A 27222-nucleotide genomic window follows, 5' to 3' on the forward strand; every position below is an offset into this window, starting at 1 on the left:
GCAAGCCCTGGCACTTTGTCTCAGACGACTCCCACTTACACATTCCCATTGCTCCTTGCTCTCAGCATTCTTGGTTCTTCTAACCCATGGACCGGTTTATTTTCTGCCCATCCTTTCCTGTTACCAACCATACCCCATGGATCATCAAACTTGTTTCCACATGCTTGGACATTGACTGCATTCTAAAACATCCCTTCCTCTCTGTACTCCTCATAAGGCTTCACATAACTGGTTTCTCAATCTCTAATCTCCTTGTCCTGAAGAATGAGAAAAAAACCACCACCAATTAAAGCAGCCAATATTTATAAAGTGCAGTGGGTCAGACACTATCCTACTTACTTAACTCATGTATGCATTATCTCACTGAATCCTCATATCATTTTTCTCATATTTACAGATGAGGCAGATATGGGATAGAGATTAAGTATAACACTCAAGGTCATAGCATGCAAGCAACAGACCTTGGATTTGAGCTCAGGCTGTGTCTTCTAAACATTGTCTCTGTCTAGCACATCCAGCCTGACGGGCTTTCCTAGGATTCCACTTCCATCCTTTCACTCTTCTGGAGACATAAAAATGAGCTTTATTATTGCAAATGGGCAATAAGAAGCCAAATGATTAATCCTAATCCTAATCATAATTGAGGTCCACCATCAATTGGACTCACCTTGACTGGCCTTGCCTTCATTGGCAAACCTGACCTGTGATTCTAATGAAGGGTTCATCCTGGAAAATAACTGGAGCTTCTGCAAGTCGGCCCTCTCTGTGCTTAATCTTATGTTGTTTCCAAGATCTTTCTATACTTAACAATATCCTACTTCCTTCCCATACATCAATCCAGAGACTAAATTGAAGTTCTAACTACTCTATGAATGACAAGTTAACTGAAAATGCTGGCCTACTTGGATTGTTCCTCTCAATTCTTGTTGGAGTTTATATCAGAGAATACAGTGTGATTCAACTACTCTGGAAAGTCAACTTAATGTGTAAACCCGGCCACTCCTAAGGAAAGTAAGAGTCTTGCCTAAATCATACAGATTTTACTTAAATTTTATGTCATATAAATTTTACCATATAGCACACAAAATTTAAGTGAAGTCTATGATTTAGGCAAGATTCTTATATACATACGTATGTATGTATGTTTGTATGTATGTATGTATGTATGTATGTATGTATGTATGTATAATTTTCAATGCCAACCAGCCAAAGACCACCAGAAACACACCTATAGTTCAACAACTTAGATTTATCGTTCCTTGAAATGGAGAATGCACATCAAAGGGAACTGTGTGTGTCTCATTGAAACAGTATTAGAAAGAAATTATTATATGATTTGAGTTTCTATTAGGTAGTTTCGGGGAGATTTCCAAGAAGTTGAACTTTGTTCTAGATTGGATCTCAGGAAGCATCCCAACCATAGCAACCTGGGGGGATTCTATAATCAGCTAACAATCTTATCTGGAAAAAAGGAAGAATAGATTGAGGCGAAAGCCATAATTGGTGAAGAAGCAATAGTCACTTGTATTAACTGGAAGAGGTGGGTATTTGGTAATTCTTTGGTTTGTATGGTGACCTTGCTTTTGTCTGTTTATAGACAAGATGTAAAGTGGTCTTGCTTATGTCTTGATTCATCACAGTCACAGAATCATCTTACCTGATATTAGCATTCTGTAAAATTATTGATCTTTAATAGGAGAATGCCACAGCCTAGCTGTAAGTGCAGACCAGCCCTTAGGCACCAAAGCCTTGCTGATAGAACATTAGATATTGGGGGCCGCATATATGTAAACAAAACAGAACTACTGCTACAAAAGAAATGAGAATCAAACTATTCTGGATGAGGTGGGAACCTTCTTCAGCTCTCCCCGAATGTGTCCTCAGTTGACAACCACTTTTCCAGCATGAATATTCCGCGACCTGTGATGGCTTTTGTTCCACATCAACTTAGGGGCATCTGAACTCCCTTCCCTGTATGGTCCCACGTTAGAGTGGGCATGAGAGAAACTATAAGATTTGAAAAGGAGAGTGAAGCAACTTTATGCTCTGAAAGCCGGTAGGGTGCATGTTTATACACAATGTCACTGATCTGCTGGCTCACCTTGCTGGGATGGGACAGCACCCAGGTCCACAGCTTCTCCATCACCTGCTGGAGATCCCCTTCTGATTTCTCTGAGTGTCCTAGACCAGGTGTGTGTGCAGCTATATGCAAAGGGTGCCAGCTCCTCCTGCAAGTAACTTGCATCATTGAGGTCGGGGACAGCAAAAGACAGACATGGGTTTCTGTTTGTCCTTAGGGGTTCCGATTTGTCTTTGCTCTGCCAGCTTCATATCCAGATTTCTTTCCCAGCTGCTCACCCAGTTGACTTCAGGTCCAACACCAGATGCAAAGGCAACAGCCTCTCACAGACTCCTCCACCAGTGCCTATATGATATGTGGTCATTGTAATCCCTTATTCTATATGACTCTTGTAAGTTCTGATTCTCTGAAACAAAAGAAAACAAAACAAAAAACCCTAACTGATATACACACCAGATCTCCAGCAGAAAGGAGATTCCTTATCCTTGGAGTGAAATCCCAGGATGTAAGGGCCATGTTTTAAAGGGAGATGAACAGCATTCCTGCAGCTCCAGATATGCCCAAGAAACAGGCTTGCGTCTGACTCTCATCCCGACCCAGAGTCTTGGGTTAGTGTGATTGAGTACTTGCAGCCCGTGAGAGCAGTGTTGGGGTACGAAGATCTAGAGGAGGTGGCGAATGGCCATGAGACTATTAACCACGCAGTCCAAGGTGGTGTCACCAAGATCTGGGGCCAGACCGGCTTCTGAGGGGATCGGAGTCACGGCTGAGATGACAAATCTGAGTGGCAAAGCTAGGATGGAAATGACACTAAATAGTAAAGAGGATGTTGGAAAAGTAGAGAATATGATGGTCCCGGTGAGGGGTCAGGATGAATTAAAGAATGGAGAGTGTGAGAATGGCACCCATGTGAGATGTGCCGAAAAAGGCAGACGTGGAGGCCTCATGGATCTGCGCCCAGCTGGACAGCACTGCCCTTGCCAAACATCACAGGCACCAACCTACATGCCACTTACTGTGTTCGGTGCTTTACACAATATCTCAATCATCACAGCTACCGCGAAAGACAGATTTTATCCTGACCACCGAACAGATGAAACTGAGGTAGGGAGATTAGGTGACTAGCCCAAGATCACTTAGAAGTTAAAAAACAGGAATTTGAATATAGATCTCTTGGATCCGACTTCCATTACACCTCTCAGATCCAAGCTTTCTAGGCTTAGAAAAAGAAAAACAAAAAAGGGGGAAAAAAGCCCTTTGAACAACCTAAGAACTTTTTGTAGAGTCCAATGCTCAAGCCCCAGTTAAGTCCTCAGATGACTTCCACCTCACGTCAACCTCGGCTCCCCAATTCCTGACCCACCGAAACTGGGAGAGAATAAACGTTTCTTGTTTCAACCCACTAAACATTGGCCGTTTGTTACTCAGAAACTGATAACTAATATATTGCTGTTAGATCAAGCCATATGGACGTGGGGGATGAGCAAAAGGAGGAGGATGTGACTTACAGAAAGCCCCGAGAAAGCCTGACAAAAAGAGAAAGTACCAGAAATTCTCTCTGGCTCAGGGAATTATGTAGAGACACAGAGATGGGGAAACAGGTTGGAAGACAAATGCGTCCTGACCTCCAGTCTCGGAGCTGAAGTCCTTGAGGTCAAAGCTCTCCAATGGGTTGAGGAAGAGTAAAGTTTCTGTTTAGGCCTATAGGAGGCAAATGTCTCCAGGGTGCCCACACTGACCCTGATCTCTCAGCCCTTATTAGGGACCAAAAAGACCGAAAAGTTCCCACAGGCCCCCGAGGAAGTAAGAGGTCACTGAGAGTCTGGCTGGAGCTGCCTGAAAAGGTCATCACTGTGGCAATGAGGCTCAGTGACCTGAATCAGGGTCAAGGAGGAGTCACCCCCCTACATCTCAGGAGTAACAGTGCCACCCAGAGCTGAGGAGGAGCCAATCAGCAGGAGGGACCACCGGGCCCCAGAGAAGCAGACAGAACGTACAAGTTACAGTTGTTACAGATTCTACCTCCTCATGTCAATGTCAGCAAAGTGCCCAGGAAATGGAAAGACCCATCACATGCACCCACAACCAGCAGGGACTCAGAAATCCTGTGTCCCTGTGCTCGAACTCATGTAAGCCTCCATGGCACCATCTTGGAGAGGGAGAAACTGGTAAGGAGAGCAGCAGAGACAGATGAAGGAGTGAGCCTCGCCCCACCCCCTGCCCCCCGCTCAAAGAATGTTCCCGAAAAGATCACTTCAGGGATTGCATTGGGTTGAATTTATTTTTTTCCTCCACTATCCAGTGGGAGCTGGGGGTGGAGCTTGAAAGGAAAATCACAGAAGTTATAGAAAACAGTGCAATTTTGTGGCATATCTCCACCTAGTATGAATAAATAGGTGATTCCAATTCAGATGCTATGAAAATATGTCCTAAAGATTTATGGAGGTTCAAAGCAAGGTTCTGTGCTAGACCTAGAACATGAGAATCAGAGCGGACACTAGAAATCATCTAATTCCTGGTATTTTCCTCTGGTTGTACCATATCCGATGACACCCATGTCTTCCTTCCCCCAGCCCAGGCCCCAGCAAACTGCAAGGGGTGGTATTGAAAAGACGGCATCATCTTCACCATATGCACTGTTTGGGAATCATGCCTGTAGGGTCTATTCTAAAGGGCTGTCATCCCGCCATTGGCCCTGACACATGTAGCTCAGAGAAGCAGGAATCAGAGCTGTAGCACATTTGTCTGTAGGTCAGAAGCCAACCCTCGTTTTATTAAAATGCGTACAGGGGGCCGGGAAGGAACAGGACCACACTGTACTGTGGCAATGTGCACAAAAGCCGATGTCATATCCAGGCTCCACTGTCCTGGGCTGACCCACAGGCGGCTCTTTGGATCTTGGTCTGGCTAGAGCCTTAAAAGAGACCTTGTGAAGTCTGGGCCTCCTGGTCAACCCTCTCTTGGCCAGAACTGACATCGCACCATTGAAGGGCAGTTGGGGAAGGCCAATGGGTCAGTTCAATGAGGATGTTTTCTTTGCTATTCACAGTCTTTTTTTTTTTTTTTTGAAGAAACTCAGTTCTTGCAAGCAGATGTTTTCCAAATAGTCCAAGCAATCAGTGAGGCATGGGCCTCCCAGAGAGTGAGTTCTCCTCCTCATCCTCCACTAGTGTTATCCTTGAAATGAGAAGTCCTGGTTCAGCCAAGTTCACGGGCAGAATCGCAGGTCAGGTATGCACTGCCTCTTGTAACACATGCACGGATGGATGCACGGAAATGCTTCTCACTGGGCCGGATGCTCATTTCATGTTTCTCTCGATCCAGTCTTTAAAAGGCAGCACCTTGGTGAAGGCTGTGTAGAGGCTGTGGCTGCATGTTTTGTCATAGCTCCAGCTGACCAGGCCCACCAGATGCCAGTGTGGCTCAGGGGAGCCCCGTCCCGGGAAGGAAACAGCTGCGATGCCCCCTGTCTCTGCTGTGCAGATATCGGAAGGGGCAGTGGGGTCCCGGCTGGCACAGAACATGTTGTCTGTGATGCTCACTGGGATGCCGTGGTCATCATGCTTCTCCTCGCACAGCAGGGAGTCCACCACTCTGACCGACCCCGAGCGCAGCATGTCGTTTTTGAAGCCGGGGCTCCTCACGTCTGCCAGGATGTTCCAGCCAGTGACAGTGATGTGGGACTCCTGAAAGGAGGTGCTGAGGTCCCGTGTGGCCGCGAGGCAGATGGGCTGGACATGGGTGCTGATGCGAGCCTTATCGAGGAGCTTCAGGATGGCGATGTCAGCATCCAGCAGGATGGGGTCGTAGTTGGGATGCAAAATGACTGCAGAAATCTATGAATGTAAGGAGCAGACAGCAATGGTGAGAGGCTAACTCCACCGTGGACAAACAGGTAAGCCCTGGGGCTGAATTATCAGGAGGAAATGTCTAAGAAAGGGCTGTAATTATTCGGACACACTTGCTTAAGGGATAGTAGAAAGCAACTGTTCTATTTCCAGGGGTGCAAACTAAAAAGGCCTGGTAGATGGTGTTAAATAAACGAAGTGGACAGGTGAGGCTACAGAGAATAAGAGTGCACACCTTGTCAAAAGTGGGCAGTTGCCACTTCATTTCAGCTGACCACCGCCATGCAGAAATGGACCAACATTCTAACTTTACCAGAAAATGGACTCCAGATCTTCATCTGAAACCTCCTGATTTTTAAATGTTGGCAAATAACTGATTAAAAAATTATATGTAAGCACTATCTAAACGCTAACCCCTACAGGCTACCAGTTTGTAATCTCTGGTCCACTGGAAACATTTCATGTACTTTCAAGCCAGGAAGATAGAGCTGCACCCACAATGTTCCACGAAGTCTTCCCTGATTGTCCCAATCCTTGCTGATCACTGTCTTTGACAGGGGCTTCTAGGAGCTTACATCTAATACGTTATGTATGTGCTCTATTATTTCAACTACATTTGGGCACATTTTCTCAGGGCTTCTCTCGAGCTGAACTCATCACAATAACTTCTCTATCTAGCCTGTGGACCTTCAAAAGGACAAACACTACGCCTTATTCAGTTCTGTATCTATTCCCAGTGAACACCATACTGTGGGAGCTCAATAATGGATGAATGAATAGATGGATGGATGGAGAGATGGATGAGTGGATAGATGGATGTATGAATCGATGGATGAACAAATGAACAAACTGATGGATGGACGGACAGATGGATGGATGGATGGATGGATGGATGGATGGATGGATGGACAGATGGATGGAAGGATCAGTGAATGGTTGGATAGACAGATGGACAGATGGACAGGTGGGTGGGTAAGTGGATGGGCGGATGGAAAGAAAGAAGGTGAGAGAAGGTAGGAAAAGAGAGAAGAATATTAAAAATTGATTAGAACTGTCTTGAATAAAACCTCTTTATGTCCTCAAAGCCTGCCTAGTATAGTGCCCTAAATAACAGGGGATTAATTTTTGATGACCACAATGACAGATATTTGTTGCTATCTTATTTTTAAAACAATTCGTGGAGGAAAGACTCCATAATCTTTCCGGGTGCCCCCTTCCTAGCACTTGTTAAGATGACATAGTGGGCACCTGCTACCTGCCAGGGCTGGGCGGGGTGCTCAGGTGCTGAGGTGACAGGACCAACATGGTAATTGCTCTCCCAGTGCTAGGAATTTGCTGAACCAGAGACCCTCTCTCACCCGCAAGCTCTGGATGGTCTTCTCCTCCCGGTCGTCATCCCGGTAGAATTTCCCCAGGACGACTTTGAGATCTGCTGTCTTGACCATGGTGACTTTCCCCAGGTCAGTTACGCAGTGGGCAGCCACCACCACGGTACGCTCATTCACCAGGGCACCACTGCACACCAGGAACCACTCGTCCTTGTGCAGGCTGCCACCGTGCACCCCGCTGGCCCTCCTGTAGATGGCCGCCTGCCACGGCCAGTGCAGGCCCTGGGTCTTCGGAGCAGTGATGTTCTCGGTTTTCCCACAGACTACGAAGAAAGCACCAGTTCTGTAAGATCGACTCAGACCTTCCCATCCAAAGAGGAAGGTGTCACTCAACCAAAAGAGCACAAATATGGAAAGATGGGCCCCATGAGTGTCATGACCACTAAGTATCCAACCTGGTTTTTTTCCCCCTTTAAATATTAATCAACCACCTTGACATGGTGTGCTACAGTCTAGGGTTAAGACTGGAGACTTCCAATCCCAGGCATGTACTGAGAAAGTCACCTAATCCCTAGAGCCCCTCGGTCTTCTTGTCTGCAGAATGGATATAGTAATGACAATCATCTCACCGGGTGAGATGATGTACAAAAACAATTAGACTCAATATATCATGACTATCATAAAAATGACCACTGTGAACTAAGCCACCTGTTTTCCTTGACAAAGAAGATGAGGAAGGTGGTTTAGTATGTATAAGACCTTATTCCAGACATTTCCATGTATTATCTCAGTAATCATCATAATAACCTTATTGAGCAATTAATACTTCATTAAATAATAACAACATCCTAATTAATACCATTGGATAATGAGGATGAAAACTGGGGTTTAGAGAGAGTAATAAAGATAACATAGCTAGAAGCCCTCTGGCACCTTTAACCCCTCCCTCAAGGTGTTTAATGACTGCTCTCTCCCTTTTCTCCAAGTGACTATGACATAATTATCCACCAAAATGTGTGCACCCCTTCCCGATAAATTCATCTAAGAGTTAATGAGATAGATAATTTCTCCTGGGTAAGAAGTTTAAGCCAAAGGAAGGAAGCTCTACCTGTGAAATATCAGACATTACCAAGCTAGGGAAAGTATTGGAGGACCATTCCTTTGGACAAGAAACTTTTCCCAAGAAGAGGTTAATGGCTTTTCATAGGCAGTCATGTTAGATGTAAGCTGCTCCAGCCCAAGGACAAGCCTTGACTCACTAGGAATGCAGGATGGGGCACGCCCACTCCACTTTCCAGTTCGCAGACAAGTCCTCCGACTGCTGCCCAGGCGCCGGTAGAAGGGTGAGATGCACTCATACTGGAGCTGGGTGTGCAGGTGTTGGTACCCAGTGGGCAGGTCTCCAAAGGGAAGGGCTGGTTTCTTGGTAGGGGCGCTCTGCAGTTTCTGCTTGCTGAAAGCTGATGAGTACAGCTGGTGTAATGGTGTCTCCCTGCATAGGGACACACAGGCCCAGAGAGAGAGCAGGGCAGGAGAGAGTCATTTGGCCTTGTTAGTTCCATGTCAATCCCATGTAGATACTTGGTTACAGAAGAAGGGTAAACAGTAGCTATCTCATTCTCTTGCTTTCTCTCTCTCACACACACACACTTCCCCTCTACCACTGAGCAAATTCTTCTGCACACTTCAAGCTTCATTCTATTCCTCCATTTCCATTTCTGGCATGGCTCCAGCTCCCTAGGATTTTAAGCAAGGAGGATAATATCTGACATAATAGCTACTATCAAAAGTAATACTATACACACACACATAAAAAATTAATTATGAAATTAAACAGGAAAGGAAGTTAATTTGAATGAGAGAAATCCGGGCATATTCTTTTTTTTTCTCTAACCATTATCATAATGGGGCAATATCAGGAATTGACTCGAACTAAACTGTGTTGAAACAGTAGCTTGATTTAGCAATTAGCGGACATAATTAGCACACCTCAGAGAACAGAACCTTCTCTCAGGGCACATTGACTGGGAAAAATAGGGAGGAATGTGTGTAAATGTGAAAAGGCTTTTAAAGAGAGCCCTGATGTTGAAGTCCCCAGAGACCACTCGGAGATTCTTGGGGGAGGTGTATGCACGTTATACAGCTCGTGTTTATTTCATACTGGTACACAATGACTGTTAACTGGAAAGGTAGAATTCCCTTAGGAAACAATGTTCTAATTCCTGTTTAATGAATGGAGAACGGAAGCCCAGAGAGGTAAGCGAGAGTACTGGAGGGCACACAGGAAGCCAAGACAGCACCCAAGGCAGCACTTAGCAGTCACAATTCCCGCCCTGGTGCCTCTGTGTACCAATCTGATACCACCTTAAGCAATCTATTTCATACGTCTCTACAGTGCTCTGCTCAGAGCAAATATTCCATCCACATCGATTTCATTCAAGAAATCTTTAGCTCTTGGTTAGAACTAGTTCTGCAGTTCAGGAAGCATCTGGACTTGCAAACAAGCTCATATCTAGGGCCATCTGTTGAAGGTATACAGTGCCTTAGGGGGTTCCTGGGTAAGCCTGGCTGCCAGAGATAGGCGTACCACAGCTCCAGGAGCCTGTCTTTCAGAAAGCTCCTTAAAAGTAAGTTTTAGGCTTGCTTTCTTATCTACATGTGATACCTGGCACCTTGTCACCTAACCTCCCATTGCAATTGCTTTAAAAATGTAAAGCCTGGTGGGCTTAATAGCCCGGGATCTACTCTACAAGATGGCTCCTTGTGAAGAACAGGTGTATCGGGTTTATCCCACTTCGTGGGAATCCAGCCCTAGATGAATCACAAAGATTGGAAATAGGGGGCAGAATCTGGATTCCATTGCCGCTGTTCCCTAGGAAATACCTTGCCCAAAACGGGAGAGACAGAAATGCCCTGAGATAGCAAGAAGAAAGGTGAGAGAGATTGATGGATATCCTGATTTAAGGAAATTTCAGGTCACTTGGCTGAGGCCAATTCTAGTTACTGAGATTCACCATTACTATTTGTAAAAACAATAGCTACTACTTACAGGTGTTCATTTGAGCAAGGTGTTTTGCTATGGCCTTTACATAAGACTTCATTAAAGCTTAGTGCATAAGGGAGCACACCCTAAAGGCTCAAGATCCTGAAGACCCTGGATTTGCATCCTACCTTTGCCATTTCTTCCAGCAATGTGACCTTGGACCAGTTACTTAACTTCTCTGAACCTCCATTTACCCATCTGTGATAAAAACTGTAATAAAATCTATACTAAATGGTAATATTAAGACTACATTAGAGGTTGCAGTAAGGATTAAATGAGCTAATGCATGTAAAGCACTCAGAAGAACAGGCACAAAGCAAACACTCAATTAAAGTTAGTATTACATTTAATCCTTATAACAATCCCCAGAGACAGATGTTGTTATGATCTTCCTTATTTTCGAAATGAGGAAATAAAAAGCTCAGCAAGTTTAGAAACCTGCCCAAGAATATCCAGCACTAACGAGAGGTAGACCTGGTCTTGAACCCTCGTTTGTCAACCCAATTCATTCATTCAATAAAAATCTATAAGGTGCTGACTCTGGGGCAGGCACTGTTCTAGCGCTAGAACTTCATTTGGCATGAACGAACAGATGTTTCTGCACATGTAACTTTTATATTTTTTTGGTGGAGTAAAGGGGAGACAAAAATGGAAGAAATAAACCAAAAACTATATGTAAGACACAGGTGGAGACGGAAGCTAAGATGAAAGTAGAGCACAGGCTGAGTAAAGCAGCCAGCTCGGCAGTCACGGCAGAGGCGGGGTTGCAATTTTTTAAAGGACAGTTGGGGAAAGTCCTTCCGCCAGGGAAAAACCGAGCAGAGAACTGAAGGCAGTGAGTTATTAAGGCTGGTGGAAACCCAGCGAAAGCAGGTCCCAGACAGAAAAAGCCACAAGTGTGTAGGTTCTGAAGCAGGATTGTGCCCGGAGGGATAGGGGAAAAGGTGGCTCCTCTATCCCAGTTGGCTGGGGTGGAGAGAGTGAGGAGGAGAATGGTAGGAGAGAAGATGAGAACAGGTTTTCGTGCAAAATAAGGGGAGGAGGAGTAGGAACGGGCCTATTCTCTCCCCACCAGGTGGCCCTCTCTCTGTCTTTCCAGGAGAAAGGCTGGGTGCTTTTACCCGAGGGGTCACGGCCCTCATCAGGGCTGGTCATTTATTTTTAGTTCCTGGGCTCCACCAGCCTGCCTCACCTGGTTGGTTACTACCAGGATGAGCTCTCCATAGCTGGCTGCATGTGGCAGCAATGTCATCTCCCTAGAAGCTGCCATAATAAAATTTCAATAGAAATTTCAAGAAGACTAAAGTATTAAAATCCAGTTCTTCAAAGATCATCTTAAGGTCTCGCTTCCCACCAGCCGCCTTCTTTCCCATGATCCAGTTAAATCTGTATATCTTCCAACGGTTGCTACCTCTTGGCTGAAGGCAGATGGCTAACAAGCCACCATAACAAGCCCTATTCTTTCATGGCCAGTCAGCACTGAGTGTCCCCAAGAAACCCCAGACTGTCTTTAGCCATACACAAGTGGGGAGAGGGGGCGAGAGGAGAACATTCATTTGCCTTTAAAGCAGAGTTCTGGTGGTTCGACCTCACCTTGACTGAACTTGCATTGGAAGAACTCTCCGTCTCACCAGGTCTGAGATCTTTGGTTCTCGGCAGGCTAGGAAAATAGAGACAGTGCTGCAGGGTCTTTTCCATATTAACTGTTCTCATTATTTAGTTCAGATTCATACCTGACCGCCCTTCCTGGACACTGGGTGCACATACCATAGGCTCTCAGAGGTGGGACATGCCAGCCAAGCTTGCACAGCTCCCTTAGCAAAAGAACATGCTGCCTTTCATTAAAATTGACACCCCTCTGAAGAACCCAAGTGAAACACCTCTTGAAAAGATGCTTCCCATGGGTGATTTGGAACCATGGCAGTTAAAGACTAGGATTATCTGTTCACATAAATAGTATTTAGCCCACGATCAAAATGGAACAAAAGTCAAAGTGAAGGTTCTAAAATCTAGCCCAACACAGGGAATTATCAGGTTCTCATTTAAAAGCAAACAGCAGTGTTAAGCATGGATAATAAGTCTTGGGTTACTGATTCCTCCATGTCCCTTCTCTGCAATTAAGGCTCCTAACAATCATTTGAGGGCAACTCAAAGCCCAGTTTAATTTTGTTGAAGTCTTTCTTTCTTCACAAGTGAAAAGGAATCCTACCCATCTCACTTTCTCAATCAAGCAGCCAACATTCGTCTAATTAGCAGGGGAACCTTGGTTGTATTAACTTGTAAGAGAAGAGTTGACAAAAATTTCCAAGGACGTATGTAACACCATTTCCATACTTAATGAAATCAAGAATCAGAGTCTGTGTTGGTGAGGATGAAGGTCGCTTCTGGCTAAAGTCTAAAGTGATTTATTCCTTTCACAAACCATTCTCTTTCATTCCTTTCCCATGATTTGGCTTTATTGACAAACACCCAGAAGGGAAAGTGGAGGATTGAGGCAATTATCTGGATAATCTAGGCCAAGGACATGCTTTTTTCCCCTGGAAACAGCCAGATCATTGTGACCTGCCCCTCAAAGAGAGGGGGCTATTGACCTGGAGCAACTAAGTCAATTAATTTAGTAAGAAACTAGCATCCTCAACCGCCAAGGAGTAAGGGCCAAACTTCTCCGTGTAGTGTTCCATTTTTTTCTGGTCCCAAACCACCTTTTTAAATTTAGCTCCCAGATTGCCTCATTTTGTGTTTACATGATTCTTTCATTTCTCCTTTGTCTCCAGACTGGAATATCATCTCAACTTCTCTTCATCTCTACAAATCCTTCCCAGCCTCCCTGACTGGCGCCAATCCTACTTGCTTCATGTAAGTCTCCCTACTTCAGGCGATATTGATCACTCCTTTCTCTGAACATATACTATTCATGTGTTCCTAGAACTCTGTCTTGAATGTTCAAGGATTTACTGTCTTTTAATGATGTTCTTAACATCTTCACATTTTAACATCTCAAACTTCCCTCCATAGAAGCTGGCCTGATGTGTCTATTTTGTCCTTTCATTTTTTACATTAACTTAATATTTTATAGAGAGTAGATAAATATAGTTATAGAAATGCATATGGATTACTGCAATTCTTCCCTTGGATTTGTACACATAAAATGCAGTACTGTCATCTTTCCTAAACTGCTCTGATAACCGTATCACTCTTCTCGATCACCTCAAGATGTTGTGATTAGGATAAGCAGGTCCTTTGGTGATCCAAAACAGAGGCAAATGTTTTTACAGACGGTTGCCAATCTCAGATTAATATATAGATCCAGTAAGAACTTAGTAAGAGAGAAAGGCATTTTCTACGGGCTCAGAAACATGTATGGGAGGTACCGAAAAGTCCAGCAATCCCAACTATTTCTACAGATGTCAGAAATCTTTGCAAGTTACCTTTTATGCATATGGGCTGTTTTCCTGACCACTCTCCATTCTGCTGGCAAGTTCTCTTGTCATTGCCGCTGAGAACATACGAGCTGTTACAAAAGAAGGACACGATCGTGCCAATTTTTGCATAGCGCCCATTGATGAGCCCAGGGCCTCCCGTTATCTTCTTGTACCCATTGACTGGGCCCCCAGGGTCTGAGCAGTTTCTTTCTTCAACAACTAAAAGAGAGAATAAAAGAAGAGCTTTTAAATGTCTGAAGCATTCCATTTCGGAATTGAATCTTTACATGTGTCATTGAATTAAAAAATGCAGTGATACGCAGCCTGCTAATCATGGCACTCAACGAAATTACCAAGAGAAAACTCGTAATAGAACATGCATGTATTAGACACATCTTTCCCTTGTTGTAATGATTAATTCTTAAATTTAAAAGTATCCCATTCTCTATGTAAATAAATTTGACACCACACTTGGCTCTCGTATGATCATGTTCATTTCTTTCTCAAAGTGTGGGAGCTCAGTAGGCCTGGACAAAATAAACATTTTACCTAGATTTTATGATCCATATACAAGGGTTATTGTTTTTCAGTGTTGTTGTATTATCTCCTTTGTTCACTAAAGCTCAGGCAATTAAACTAATCTACTTTCTATTTGTGTTGTACCCAGAAAGTAGAACTGATTAGAAACAAAAGTGCATATATGAAATGAATTTATTTAGAATTTATATATCATCTTCAGGAATATATGTGTTGAAAGTTATAGTTAAGAATACTAGAGGACGATATAAATTTAGATAAAAGAAATTTCCCTTGATGTCCAAATATAATTTTCCATCCAAGCACTCAACAATATTCATTACAAAGGTACTTCTATTATCTAATTCATGTTAGACAGCTACTTTAAATAGAAATAGCATCACCAGCTATTCCGAGCACTGAATAGAATATTAAGTATATCCTGAAAATATTCTATCAGATAGATCAAATATTTTTCTCAAGTGGATTATGGCATAATACTGAATATTACTTGCTAAAGATACAAAGTCCCCTGAAGAATTAAACCTTTAATTACTGAATTTGGGTACCAATCACTCTATCAGCCTTCCTAGTCTCTTTTTAATCATTTTGTCTAAGAAACAGGCCTATCCCTAAAAAACAGTCCCCATGCAATACAATTAGGCATTTGACACGCTTTTCTTTCCAATAACTGTCTCAATTACCTTTCAGGCAACTCGCCTCCAGGCAAGAAAAGAATCTCCATTTAGATAATACTTTAAAAATATTCGAGAACTAAATATTAATCATTTTCCTATATGCATTTTGGCAAGGTTGCTGATATTAGCTAAGCTACAGGTCTGTAAGAATGCCCATAGCCTAGGTGGCAGATGATCTCAATGACACTCTGTGTGCTTCTGGGCTATGTGATATGAGTAATTTCCCTGGCGGGTAACTCCAAAACCCCATCTGACAAGTAAGAAAGGGACCTCGCTGAGTGAGTTGTTCAAAAACACTGATATGGGAGAGGGAGGGTAATGCACTTCTTGAAGTTTCATGTGGACTCGGAAAGGCCCAGTGCTTCTATCTCCAGGAATGCCTCCATGATGTGGGAGGAAGAAGCAGAGAAAGCATTCCGTATTGCTCCAGTGATGGGGCTGCCTTCTTGTGGTACAGACTCACTCAGTGCTGCACATGTAGCCCAGAAGCAACCGACAGGAGCCCACAGACTGCAATCATCTCAAAAGAATGGTGTGTTATACCTGCAAGTTTTAGAAAATGGTATTAGTTGCCAACATAAAAAATCAAAAGATTTCTCTTAAAAATCGGTATTACCAGCTTCTGACAAAATTCAGATCTGGGAACACTAGGCCTGTATTTCCACATGGCAACAATCAACTGGCACTGAGAAGTAGCTCTCTCTGTTTAGAAGGGGCTGTGTTCTTCACTTGGCCGCAGCCCCCACTAGCTGCCTGGCTCTGGCAGGCACTTGAATCTGTGGCCAGTTAGCCTATCAGAGGGCTATGATTTGTGTAATTCAAGTGTACTGCTTCATCCATTTTGAGCTTTGCTTGCTAGAGGCTCATGGCCAAGAACGATTAGGCAATGCTTAAAACCAGTCCTGAAATACCGAAAGAAGATGAACTATCCTCTAGCCACATCAGCTCAGCAGAAGATAAGAAATCATTTCAACTGTAAACCAGATAGTGGGGAGTTTTCTCTCCTGGGAAGTAAGTACTTCCACGGTCCACTAGGCGGCCACCCCATGACTTCCTGTGTGCGGGATCCTCATGCATGGCATTTCTATTGCATTTAATGTGGGTTTAACCACCAGGATCATTGGAGAGTTCTCGAGTCCTTGGAGGTAACAAAGCCTTGGAACAATTCAGGTACTTTTTTTTCCCTCTCACTAAGGAGACTTTAAAAGAAGACTTAAAGAGAAACTGACTCAGGATAGACAAACAAGTCTTCAAGGCTGAGGAATTCTGCCAAATTTTTATAATTCTTAGATGCATTCTCTTTTATTATGTGCTATGTCTGACATCAGGTCACATGTGTATTTTTCATGCAGTATTTCTTTACTCCAATCTCCAGAAAAAGCTATAATTAAATCAATGGTGCACCTTGAACTTGATGAGATCTTAGAATGGAGAGCTATTATTTAGTTTTCAATTATTGCTCATGGATAGAGTCAAGTCATGCTTCTGAGTTCAGGTCCAATGGAAGGCAAGACACTATGGCTAAAATTCAAGAGAAAGACAGACAACAGAAACAGACTTATAAAGGATCCGGACAATGTAGTTGTTTGACACTACTTAAAAATAATAATACTGAATATATTCAGGAAATAAAAGACAAATTTGAGAACTTTAGTAGAAAACGGAAAATATTGACATAATAACCAATGGAGAAATCCAGAACTGAAAAATTACAATGACAGAAATTAAAAACTCAGTAGTCGAGTTTAATAGCAAATCAGATACAGCTTAATAGTATTAATAAACTGAAAGATAACTTTTAAAAAAATCAGAATAATGTACAAGGACAAAAAGGTGGACAATGTATGGGACACTAAGGATACAGTGAGAAGGTTAATAAATACAAGTAAATGGCATCGCAGAAAGAGAAGAGAGAGAACAGAGCAAAAATCGTGTGTAAGATAATATCTGAAAAATGTCAAAAACAAATGAAAGACATCATCCTACAGATTAACAAAGTCCAAAGCCAGGTAAGTAAGAAGAAAACCACACACAGACATAATATATTAAACTGTTCAAAATGAAAACTAAGGAAAAAAAATTTAAATAGCCATGGGGGGTGTGCAGGAAGAGACTGGAAAAACGTACATTAATATAATTATAGTCCTCATATCTGGCTTATCACATTAAGAATAATTTTTTTAGGTATCAGGCAAAATGGCCTGGGTTGTCCCTACTAAGCCTATAAACCTAGCATTAAGTCTTCCATACTTTTTTTTGTTTTGTTTTTATGCTCTTTCTTCTCCATGCTAATCTCCTGACCAGCTTGCATAATCACAGAGTAATCCAAATTTGCATGAACTAAATTTAAATGAGCTTTGTCACTAGAAGCTGGTGGGAAAAGAATGGCCTCCAGGATCAGATAAATACAGGTTCAAATAATCACTTGGTTCCCCCAGTGTCCAGAACAAACACACAGTAGGTGCTTGGTAAATATTTGTTGTTTGATGGAAGGGATAAAGAGTGAAATTTATTCATTCTTCCACTTAATAAACTAGGGCCTGGGAATTGATCTCTCCGAGCCTTGCTTTCCTCATCTGTAGATGGGGAAAAAGTCTCTTTTTCCCTTACTTGCCTTTATTTACAAAGCACCCAATTGCCTTTAAAAATCAGTTCCCAAATTCATACACCTTAAAGAAAAAGTCACAATGAAATTTAACGGCCCATTTTTGGCCCTATTGAGCAATAGGCATTATTCCACTCTATTTTCTGGCCTTTGGGTAATCGCTACCCATGATGGGCTGGAAGCCTGGGTGCAGTGTGTTGATTAGAACTTCTGGGTATCAACCATGGTGTCTACACCTTCATCTCTTTGACTCCTGCATAATGACGGTTAAAATTATTTCAGTATCAAACATCCACGGGGCATTATTCTCTCTTCCCTCTCATTTATTTCCTGTACTTTCCAAAGCTGTCCACTCTCCTCTGATGCTTTGAAGAGAATTCTAAGACTTCCTCCATCCATCCTTTTCTCTCCCAGTTCAGATATCTACCCATTGGGTACATAGACCATCTGCATCTCATCAGAGCATCTCCCCAGGGTTATATTTCAAAATGATCTATTTTTCCCCCACTATAGGTTCTCTTTTTAGAAACGCTTGTATCTCCCCATTGAACAGATTCCTGATTCTTTTCTATTTGATATTTCAAGGGCTTTGTGTTTCATTTCTCCTCAGTGGGATGGCTGTTTTCATACAAAGTCAAATGAGAAATCAAAACATCTGCATCTCTGGCCTAAAGGAGCATCAGCCTCCTGCTTTGCTAAGTCAAATATCTCATGATTATTAATAAATAGTACATTGCCCTGTTACTTTTGAGACTCAGCCCAGAAACACAAACACATTAAATTTAGGGAGCCCGTATGTGCTATTTTGTGAACAAGAACAGTACTTAGGAATGCATTTTTCTGAGATATTGTTTGATGTAAACATTTTAAAGAAGACTTTTTCTACCCTCGTCTTCAGTGTTTCTCAGGCCAACAGTATAGGGTAGTTCACTATAACACCATTTTCCAGAAGGATAAACAATGGCTTCATAACTTTTGTAGTGATCACTATGGGCGCCCCCCCAGGTCCCCTCATATCTTTTTACAAGTTCAACTTCTACATGTGAGTTTTACTGCTCAGAGCTGGCGCCTGCCCCCTTTAGAGGCTCACCCTCAGGCATGGGCACCATATTGCTCATATGAAGAGCTGAAAATGCCTGCATTTTTGTCCCCTCATGCGCACCCCAGAGTTACCGCCTGTAGCAAATGATGGATGGGTGTGGAAGTACAAAAGTGCAATTCCTCTTCCTCCGGATGGTATTTACATGCCCCAGCACCCCACGGGAGCAGGCTGAGGCTGGGAGTTCAGTTGAAATCACTTTTGCATGATTTCTTCCTCTTTCCTATCTTGTGTCCCTAATTCCCTTCCTGGTTGATCCTGGGAGTGCTTCCTTTAATAATCATTTGGACCCAAATGCTCAGCTCAGGGTCTGTTTTGAGAAGAAACTAACCTGAGACAGCTCTGCTGCTTTCTTAGCCCTGCACATTAGAGCTGCTTATGCCTCCATGTGGCAGTACTCCTGGGAGGTGACAAGACCTCAGAGAGGTGCTTGTCTCAGACCTGGGCATTGAGCCCTGCATGTGATCAGCATGCTGGGAGATCTTGGGGAAGATAAATGGTGGGCAACCAGAGAGGCTGAATCTCATCAGAGGCCCCAGGCCAGCAGAGCAGTTTTACTTGATGGAATCGGGTACTCTGAAACAATGGGCTTCTCCAAGCCAAACGGAGTGGACCTAGCATCTAGCATCTCAGGATTCTCCCTGATGGTCTGGCACTGCGTAAAGCCTTTCTACAACCCTGGAGCACAGAGGAGGCCCCAACGACGCCTGAAACTGAATTCTTCATGAGTCTGAATTATGAGTCTTAAGAGTTAGATTTAAGTTGATTTAAAGCAAATAAAGTTATATCTTTTGCCCTCTCTGATCGGTACACTAGGATTCATATTCAATACAAGATAGCTGAGGTGACTAGGTCTAGAAGGTCTATAAGAAAAGAACATGATGAAGACATCAAGAAAAAGTGGAGACGTTTTCAGGAAAAGTGGCTCTTCTTCAGTGCACACAAATATCACTTTTTCGGTGCCCTCTAGTCATATTAATCATATTGAATTGACAGAAGGAAGCCCATACTCTTCATTCCTAACCTAGGGAGTGGACTCATCTCTCCATAGCCCTAAAAATCACAAAACTTAGGGGGCAGATCCCACTGTGGCAAGAAAACAGACCTCTTCTTCCCTCACAGCACTGTCTGCCAGTGTATTCTTGTTCACACAATATCCGTTTCTGCTGAATGAAACTAGAATGGTAACATGATACATTGAACTCCCATGAATATCTGTCTTTTCCTTTTGCTTCAGTCTCAAAGCTGTAAGTTTAAATCTGGAGACGTGATCTAAAAAAAGCCCCCAGGAACCAAAGAATCCAGTCACTGCTTTGCCTCTTAAAAAACCAGCACGTCATTCTGTAGAAACAGACTGTGAAGCGCTGTGTGCCTCCTCTGCGTCCAGCAGAATAAGGCACTGGCAGACGTTTCTCTGTAACTTTAACATGGACACTTTTTAATTGGAACCCAGAAATAGAAATCGTGTCAGTTAAGGCTTGAGACATCTCAAGGCTCTCTTCAGCTTCACTTAAGAACTTATAAAAATATGTTTGGGGTCTTCTTCCTTCCAATGACTTATTCCCCAGGTCTTCAAGGGAGTAGATATACATACATTAATATGTATTATGTATATGTGTATATGTATGTATATACACACATATACGTATATGCATTTTTTCATTAGCATCAATTTATCCTAAGTGATTAGTGCCTTCCTTAATTGTGCTTCTAAGATTCTACCAGACCACAGGACCCTAAGCAAGGAATAAAGTAAAATTAATCATGGGTAAATAAGTTGAATGGGGGTTGGGGGAGTCTCAGCAAATACTAGCCAATCCCAACAGTTAAGTGTAGTCTGAGCTGCAACAAAGATTTCATCAGGTACAATCAATTGAATTGAGTTGATACCACTTATCCTGCTGTGTTTTCTGAAAGAAAATCTCTTCATCTATAGGTGAGAGCTTTGGTGAAATGGAACCAGGTCTAATTTAGATGTTCCCGCTAAAAATAGCCACTGGAGATTTGTTAGAATTCAAGCTCCCAGTCTTATCACATTTGTGTTCTCCCTGTGAAACCAGACAGTACTGTTGACACAGAGATTACCATTTAACCGGGGCACATGTCGAAGTTAATGCGGTGTGACCAGTCGATCAAGGGCACAATTACAAAAGATGAGACCATCAGCGAAGGTCCAGTAATGCTTTCCTGTGATGGGAGCAGCAACTTGCTAACCCCCGCCTGAAAAATGCCAGATGGTTAAAAAAAAAACGCTAGATGACAAAGTGTGACCGAATCCTTCAGAAAATTCTGAGTCCTTCGGAAAGCATTATAGGCTCTCTCTAAAACGCTGGAGTTTCACTTCCGCCACTCCACCATATAAAAAGCTGAGCTGGCTCTTAGGCAGAGAAGAGTGAATGTGTTTGCATGTGTGTGTGTGTAGATATTAATTCTTGGATCCGACACTGGACCTTTTTAAAATCAATAACACACATGATCACATTTTAAGTATCCTTCAGACAATGCAACCCTGAAATATATGAAATATATATTATTCGGCGTTGATCAAAGGCTTACCTAATATTCTTACCTAAGAAACAAACAAAATGGTGACCTAGCTGACTTAGAGCTCTAGCCCTCTATTAAGTTAGCTCTTTAAAGAAATACTTTTATGAAAGGTTGGGTTCCCCCAGAAGCAGGCTGTGAGATATTTGAGTGCAAGTAGTAAATTTAGGTGGCAACTCCAGGAATGACCAGAAGTAGTGTGGGGAGTTAAACAGGGAAGTTCAGAGTATCAGGAAAGTTACCACTGGGGGCAACTGAGGCTCAATGCCATTGGGAAACTGGGAGAAAGTACAGAACCTGCCTTGAAGTTACCCCACCCAAGGGGTTAGTGATATGAGTTATTACCCGCCAACTTCCATCAACTGTTTTTCAAAAAACGATGGCATAAACATTAACTCCTCAGCACCTCCAGTCTGCCTGTAAGAGCCACTGGGCTCTGAGAACTAGAGAAAGCTCTTAGGCAGAGTTACGAGAACATGGGGTTGGAAGCCAGTGGCCTGGCATGTATGCTCACAGTGTGAGCATAATGAAACCCAGTTAACTTTTTTCTTTCCCCCAGGGGAGGTGGAAGGATATGGTTTTTAAAAATATATGGTATAAAATAAGATTAAATTTCTGTTATTTACAAAACTGAAGTGGGAAACACTTCCCCAGAACCCATCTTTAGATAAGGGGAGGGAAGGAGTAGGGGTTATAATAGAATGGATAATATTTGCATCTCCTAATGTGTTCACTTTTGTTTGATAAACAATTAGAGCCATATCATCTAAAACATTTCTCTTTTTGCTTTTGCTGCCAGGAAACTCAGCATCAGAAATATTTGAGGTTGATTACTTCATCCGATGCAAATGTTAAAGCTAAATTTAACTCATCCCATCTAGTATTCTCCCTTGCTCATTTTTGCTCTGCTCCTAAATTATTTTGTTTTCATTACTATTATTTACACTTGCTGGCTCTCAGAAACTGTTTAATGTCATTTATAAAACCGCAGATGAAAAAGCATACAGTTCTTTTCTCAAATTCACTATTAATAAAATATTTATGGTAGCCAGTTAGCCACCAGAGGGGGCAAAATGAAGTCAGGGTACTATTCTCTTAATAGGAGCTGCATGTTAGATCTGTAAGATTATCCAAGAATTGAAGCAAAGAAAATAGGTCCAAAGTCAACAAAATTTATTACGCCATTACTAGTGAGTGTTGGGCCCTGGGAGCTGAAGACATGTAAATCACAATTCTTAGCATACCCTTACTATCCACCCGGGTCTCACTCGTCACCAAAATCAAGGAAACAATTCATGACGGAATTTCAGTTCTGTTTGGAAAAGGCATTAACTTTTTCACTGGGGTTCTGCTCTTTCTGGAAACCTGACTTAACACGTGACCAACACCCAGGGAAAACCACCGGATAAGCTCCCTCTGTTCCTCATCTTTTCCTGTTCAGCTTATATTTGAGTTTGGTGCCTCTGGACCAAACCAAATATTTTCTACACCCACAAGGGTCTTCCCTAACCAGGAAAAATGACACTAACTGATGATGTCATCCCCCACCAAAACCCCTTTTATCCTTTTCCAACCAATGGCATTCTGTGCCGCCCACCCCCTCACTCCCGCCCCCGCCCCTGCCCAATGTTGTCCAGCCCATGGCTGGTGTGAAAGAGACAGTATCTGTATGAAATTATGCTTGGATTGCACACACTGCTGTTTATTCATCCAAAAGCAATCTGGAGGCCGAGGCTTACAATTAGCTATTTGATCTTAATCAGTATTGTCCTTGGCCCCGGGTACACTGTGTCTTTCGGATACCACTCTTCCGGTGTTTGGATGGCCTACTTAATTAGACAGCTGAAACGGCCTGTGGTTAAGAGACAGGTCAACTTGGAGAAATGTTCAGAAACTCCTAGTCATTTTACTTTTGTTCAAAATCGCCGTGACACACCCTCCCTAGGTAGAGCAGTTGCGTAACCTACGTAACTGGTGAAAACTGCGCTGTTCTCACCTGGTGGATCTGCTTGGTTTTGGCTTTCTTGGGGTGCTCCCAAGTCTCAGAAGGTTTCTGAGTCTGCTCCTGGGGGTGTAGTCAGGGGTGGGTAATAACACTAACTCACTGGGGAAAATATTCCCCTGTGGTATTTATGGTCGACTTCTCAAAATATAAGAAATGCTCACCAAGAAAATGGCCTGAAAGGACCAATTCTGCCCTGGTTAACCATGAGAATAAAGAGAATGACCTTGCAGAAGAGTCCTCAGCCGGTGAGCGCATCTGAGTCCTAAGAGAGTAGTAATTCTCACTGCCCATGTATTAATGCTCATCATCATCACCACCAAAGGCCTTACTAGAAAAAGGTCGTAGCAGGCACTAAATGGTATATTACCTTCTCCTTTGGTCTCAAGAAAGGCTGAGATTGGAACTGTTTTCTGGTTCTGTCGAGTAGAAGAAAAAAAACGCATACTGCAGAGCCCCAACTTATTTCCCCTGGTACCTAACACATGTTCAAAAACATGTGTTTGGCTGGATGAATCTGTAAAGCAGGGAGGGTAACAGTATCTACCCCACAAAGATGTTGTAACAATTAAATGAGACAGTGTCACATAAAGCACAGAGCCTGGCTGATAGTGAGAATAAAGAGAGTAACTGCTATTGTTGATAATACCTGGGCACCAACAAGAATGCCGCGTGTTTTGCAAAGAGGAAGCTTTCATCTTTGGAAGCAGGGTAAGGGACAGGGAGAAAATGCCCCACAAGGCAGGGGCCTTTAAGGAAAAGTGGGGGCTCTACAGTCTTTGTCAAGGGGCTGAAGTTAGTCTTGGGGTCCACGGTGGCAGGGATGTTTTCCATCAGAAGTTAACTCTGCTTCGCTCTAGGCTTTGCATCCTCTTCCGTCTTCCCCGGGGTGGGCCTACGGCCTATCCCAGCACTAACAGATGACCTCTTAACCCAGAACCAAAATAAAACCAGCTTCCTGCATTAAGTCCTGCCTCAGTGACCTCATCTGCGAAAGCAAAAGCCAAGAGGGCTCTGAGCAACTACTGAAAAGGCCCATGAGAAAAAGGGAGGCTCTGGACTTCCAGAGTTCCTTCTGCCATTACTCCACTTACCATTCCCAAGGGCCCCCTCGCTAGGCTCTCCTGGCTACAAAGGCTTTCCACCCATCATGCCCGACGTGGGTGTCTCTCCTGGGATCCAAGATTCCTTTACGACAATGACGCTGGCAGTGTCTACTTGCGCCTTTAAAGCCGGATCATTCTTGCCTATTTGCAGATGCAGTGGTGGAAATACTTAGTCGTCTGGCAATGATTTGGAAAGAGTAGTTCATGGAGGAAACTTAGAAAACCATGAAAGAATCTTCTTAAGCCCTGGAACCCTAAAAAAGCTTTGTCATAATCATCTAGCTTACAGAAACTCCAGATAAGGGGTTAGGCCAACAGCTTTCTGCCAGACTTTTAAAAGGCCATAACAGGCAGCCAGGAGCAGTAGAAAGAATAACGAACGGCTCCTATTATCCAACTCAGTGGCTTATGTGGATTATTTCATTCTATCCTTGCAAACATTCCAAGGTATATTTGGTATTATTTTCCTGAACCTTAAAAATGAGGCTCTTGGGAGTTAAATGACTTGTTCAAGGGCCAACTGCCTGGTACATTACAAGTTCAGAGTTAAACCAAGGTCTTTCTGACTATAGGTCCAAGCTCTTCCCCCGACGATGGACAAAGGTGCACCTGTCTTTCATGTGTTAAGGAAAAGAAAGGACTCTAGAACAAAAAAAGCCAGTAAACAATTCCATTTTGACAATGCCTCACCTGAGAGATCTTAGAATGACTTGCATTAATCCCGCCAAGTCCCCGAGATATTATTTATCTGTGATGCAAGAGGTGACTGCGACCCTCTGGGGGTCTCAGCACATTCTGAATGCGTTAGTGGTAACGTTTCCATGAAAACCACAAAGTTCCTAACTGCTTATTCTGACGAGAAGCACGGGTTGCCCCTTTGAAGCTCAAGTATAAAGTGTGCCTCTCATCGTAGGCTCTTTTCTTCCCAGCCCTCGGGACAGGCTAGAAACCTTCTGATGCTCCAAGACCAAATGAATCCAGATGCACCATTTTTCTCTAATTGGTGGAAGCCGATTTGTTGTGTTCAAAGGCGCGTCAGAGCCTGCCGTGTGAGCTCTGTGCCCCAAGATTTAGCCCGTTTCATCGTCCTTCATTAGGATGCAGGGGGGAACCCCAGCATCGTCAACTGGGCCAGAGGAACAAAGGCAACATGGAAATTGGAGCAGGGCAATGAGTCCCTCTGTCTCTCCACTTTTTCAAAACAAGATTCCGACCATTTACTCGAGAACTTATTGTGTCCTTGTGTTCCATACAAAGAAACAGGAAACTTCAGAGGGAAAAAGGGGCCCCAGTTTCTTACATGGTGGCCCAAGGAGGTTGGGGTCACTAAGGGTGCTGGCAGGAGGCTAGCTTGGCTCCTTAAAAGTTGAAGGGGAGGCCACTCCTTTTTTTTTTTTTTTTTTTTTTTGCTCTTAGAGAAGGTCACCTGGGATCAGGGGAAAGTTGTTCTTTCTTGGGAAACAATTTAAAGGGAAGCCAAGGGCGGCAGCACTTAAAAACTGTGTTTGGGGCTCTCACAGCCTCTCACCAACCAAACTAGGCCAACCTGCCTGTTTGTTTCTTACTCTTTATCTACTGCCCCAAAGAGTCTGAGAGAGAAATCTTCCCTCAGACTCATGGAATTGGTTTGAAAATCGATCCATCTGCAGCTTGACCCTAGTTTCCGGAAATGCAAGTTCTAATTCTTCTTTTGAGGACCAGTGTTTATAACGGCTCATTGTATAAATCGGTAAAACTTTTCAGTGACCATTTTGCCATCAGTTCTCAAAAGTTTAAACGGGTACACTTTGAACTAAGAGTTCAACGCCTAGGAGTTTATCTTACAAAAATCCCTCCACATGTGAAACAAGAAATAGATGTTAGAATAGTCACTGCAGCAATCCTAACAGCAAAAAGTTAAATATGATAACAAGTCCATCTTAAGGGATTCTTTGAATATATGATTGTATCTACAGGCAGACAATGGAATATGCAGCAACGGGTTTTTTTTCAAAAGAGGTGGCCCAACATGGACTCATCTGGAAAAAATATCCATGATATGGGAACCAAAAACAACAAGTTGAAAAATCGTATGTGGACTTTAATCTACTTTTCTTTAAAACAGGGTTTCTCAGCGTTGGCTCGACTGGCATTTGAGCGGTAGCTCTTCGCTGTGAGGGCCGTGCTGTGCGCTGCAGACCGCTTCGCAGCCACCCTGACCTCCACCCACTAAATTCCAGTAGCAACAACCTTCCCTGCAATTATGACAACCAACGGCGTTTTCAGACACTGCCAGAAGTCCCCTGGGGGTGGGAGTTGGGGACAAAACTGCCCCCAGTGGGAACTAATGGTTTAAAATAATGATAGACAACTTAGGTTTGCACACGCTAGAAAAGCGTCTGGAAGGACACTAAGTTGTTAACTGCTGGGACCCAAAAATGGTCAAGAAAAACAATACTCTTTTTATTTTACATGCCTCTGTTCTGCTTATTTTCATAAATATATATTTTCTTCTGTAATTAAAAAGGAAATCTCTTACTATTCCACTCCCACTCATGAACATACTCATATACAAAGAAAATAAAGAGAATAGCTTATTTCAAGAGATAATCTATCAGGATTCTCTTTGGGTTTTTTTGGTTTGTTTGTTTTTAGGTTGTTTTTTTCTTATTTTTAAATTATATTTGACATTCAATATTACTTTATATTAGTTTTGTGTATACAGCACAGTAGTTAGACATTTACATAATTTATGAAGTGATTCCCCCCAATAAGGCGAGTACCCGCCTGGCACCATAAATAATGATGACAATATTACTAGCTATATTCCCTATGCTGTACTTTACATCCCGGGGATTTTCTCTGGAAAAGAGTGATGGGTGGGCTTTACCTGGAAAGGGAAGTCCTTTGAGAGGACTCGATAATGAGACATGATGGTATAAGGAGAGCACA

At 43.0% G+C, this 27222-nt stretch overlaps 1 protein-coding gene across 2 annotated transcripts in view; it reads right to left on the reverse strand.

Moving 5' to 3' along the window:
- Positions 1-4342: 4342 nt before the first annotated feature.
- PAMR1 (peptidase domain containing associated with muscle regeneration 1) overlaps positions 4343-27222 on the reverse strand; it is a 142482-nt gene continuing 119602 nt past the window's right edge. For both annotated transcript variants that reach the window (XM_016123222.2, XM_016123221.2), the window contains 5 exons: positions 13728-13940; positions 11893-11959; positions 8516-8748; positions 7287-7579; positions 4343-5916 (listed from right to left, as the gene is read on the reverse strand). In XM_016123222.2, the coding sequence (XP_015978708.2) occupies positions 5380-5916; positions 7287-7579; positions 8516-8748; positions 11893-11959; positions 13728-13940 (1343 nt within the window). In that variant the 3' untranslated portion in view covers positions 4343-5379. The remainder of the gene's footprint in view (positions 5917-7286; positions 7580-8515; positions 8749-11892; positions 11960-13727; positions 13941-27222) is intronic.

This window comes from Rousettus aegyptiacus, unplaced genomic scaffold (assembly GCF_014176215.1).
Source record: "Rousettus aegyptiacus isolate mRouAeg1 unplaced genomic scaffold, mRouAeg1.p scaffold_m13_p_5, whole genome shotgun sequence".
NCBI lineage: Eukaryota > Metazoa > Chordata > Mammalia > Chiroptera > Pteropodidae > Rousettus > Rousettus aegyptiacus.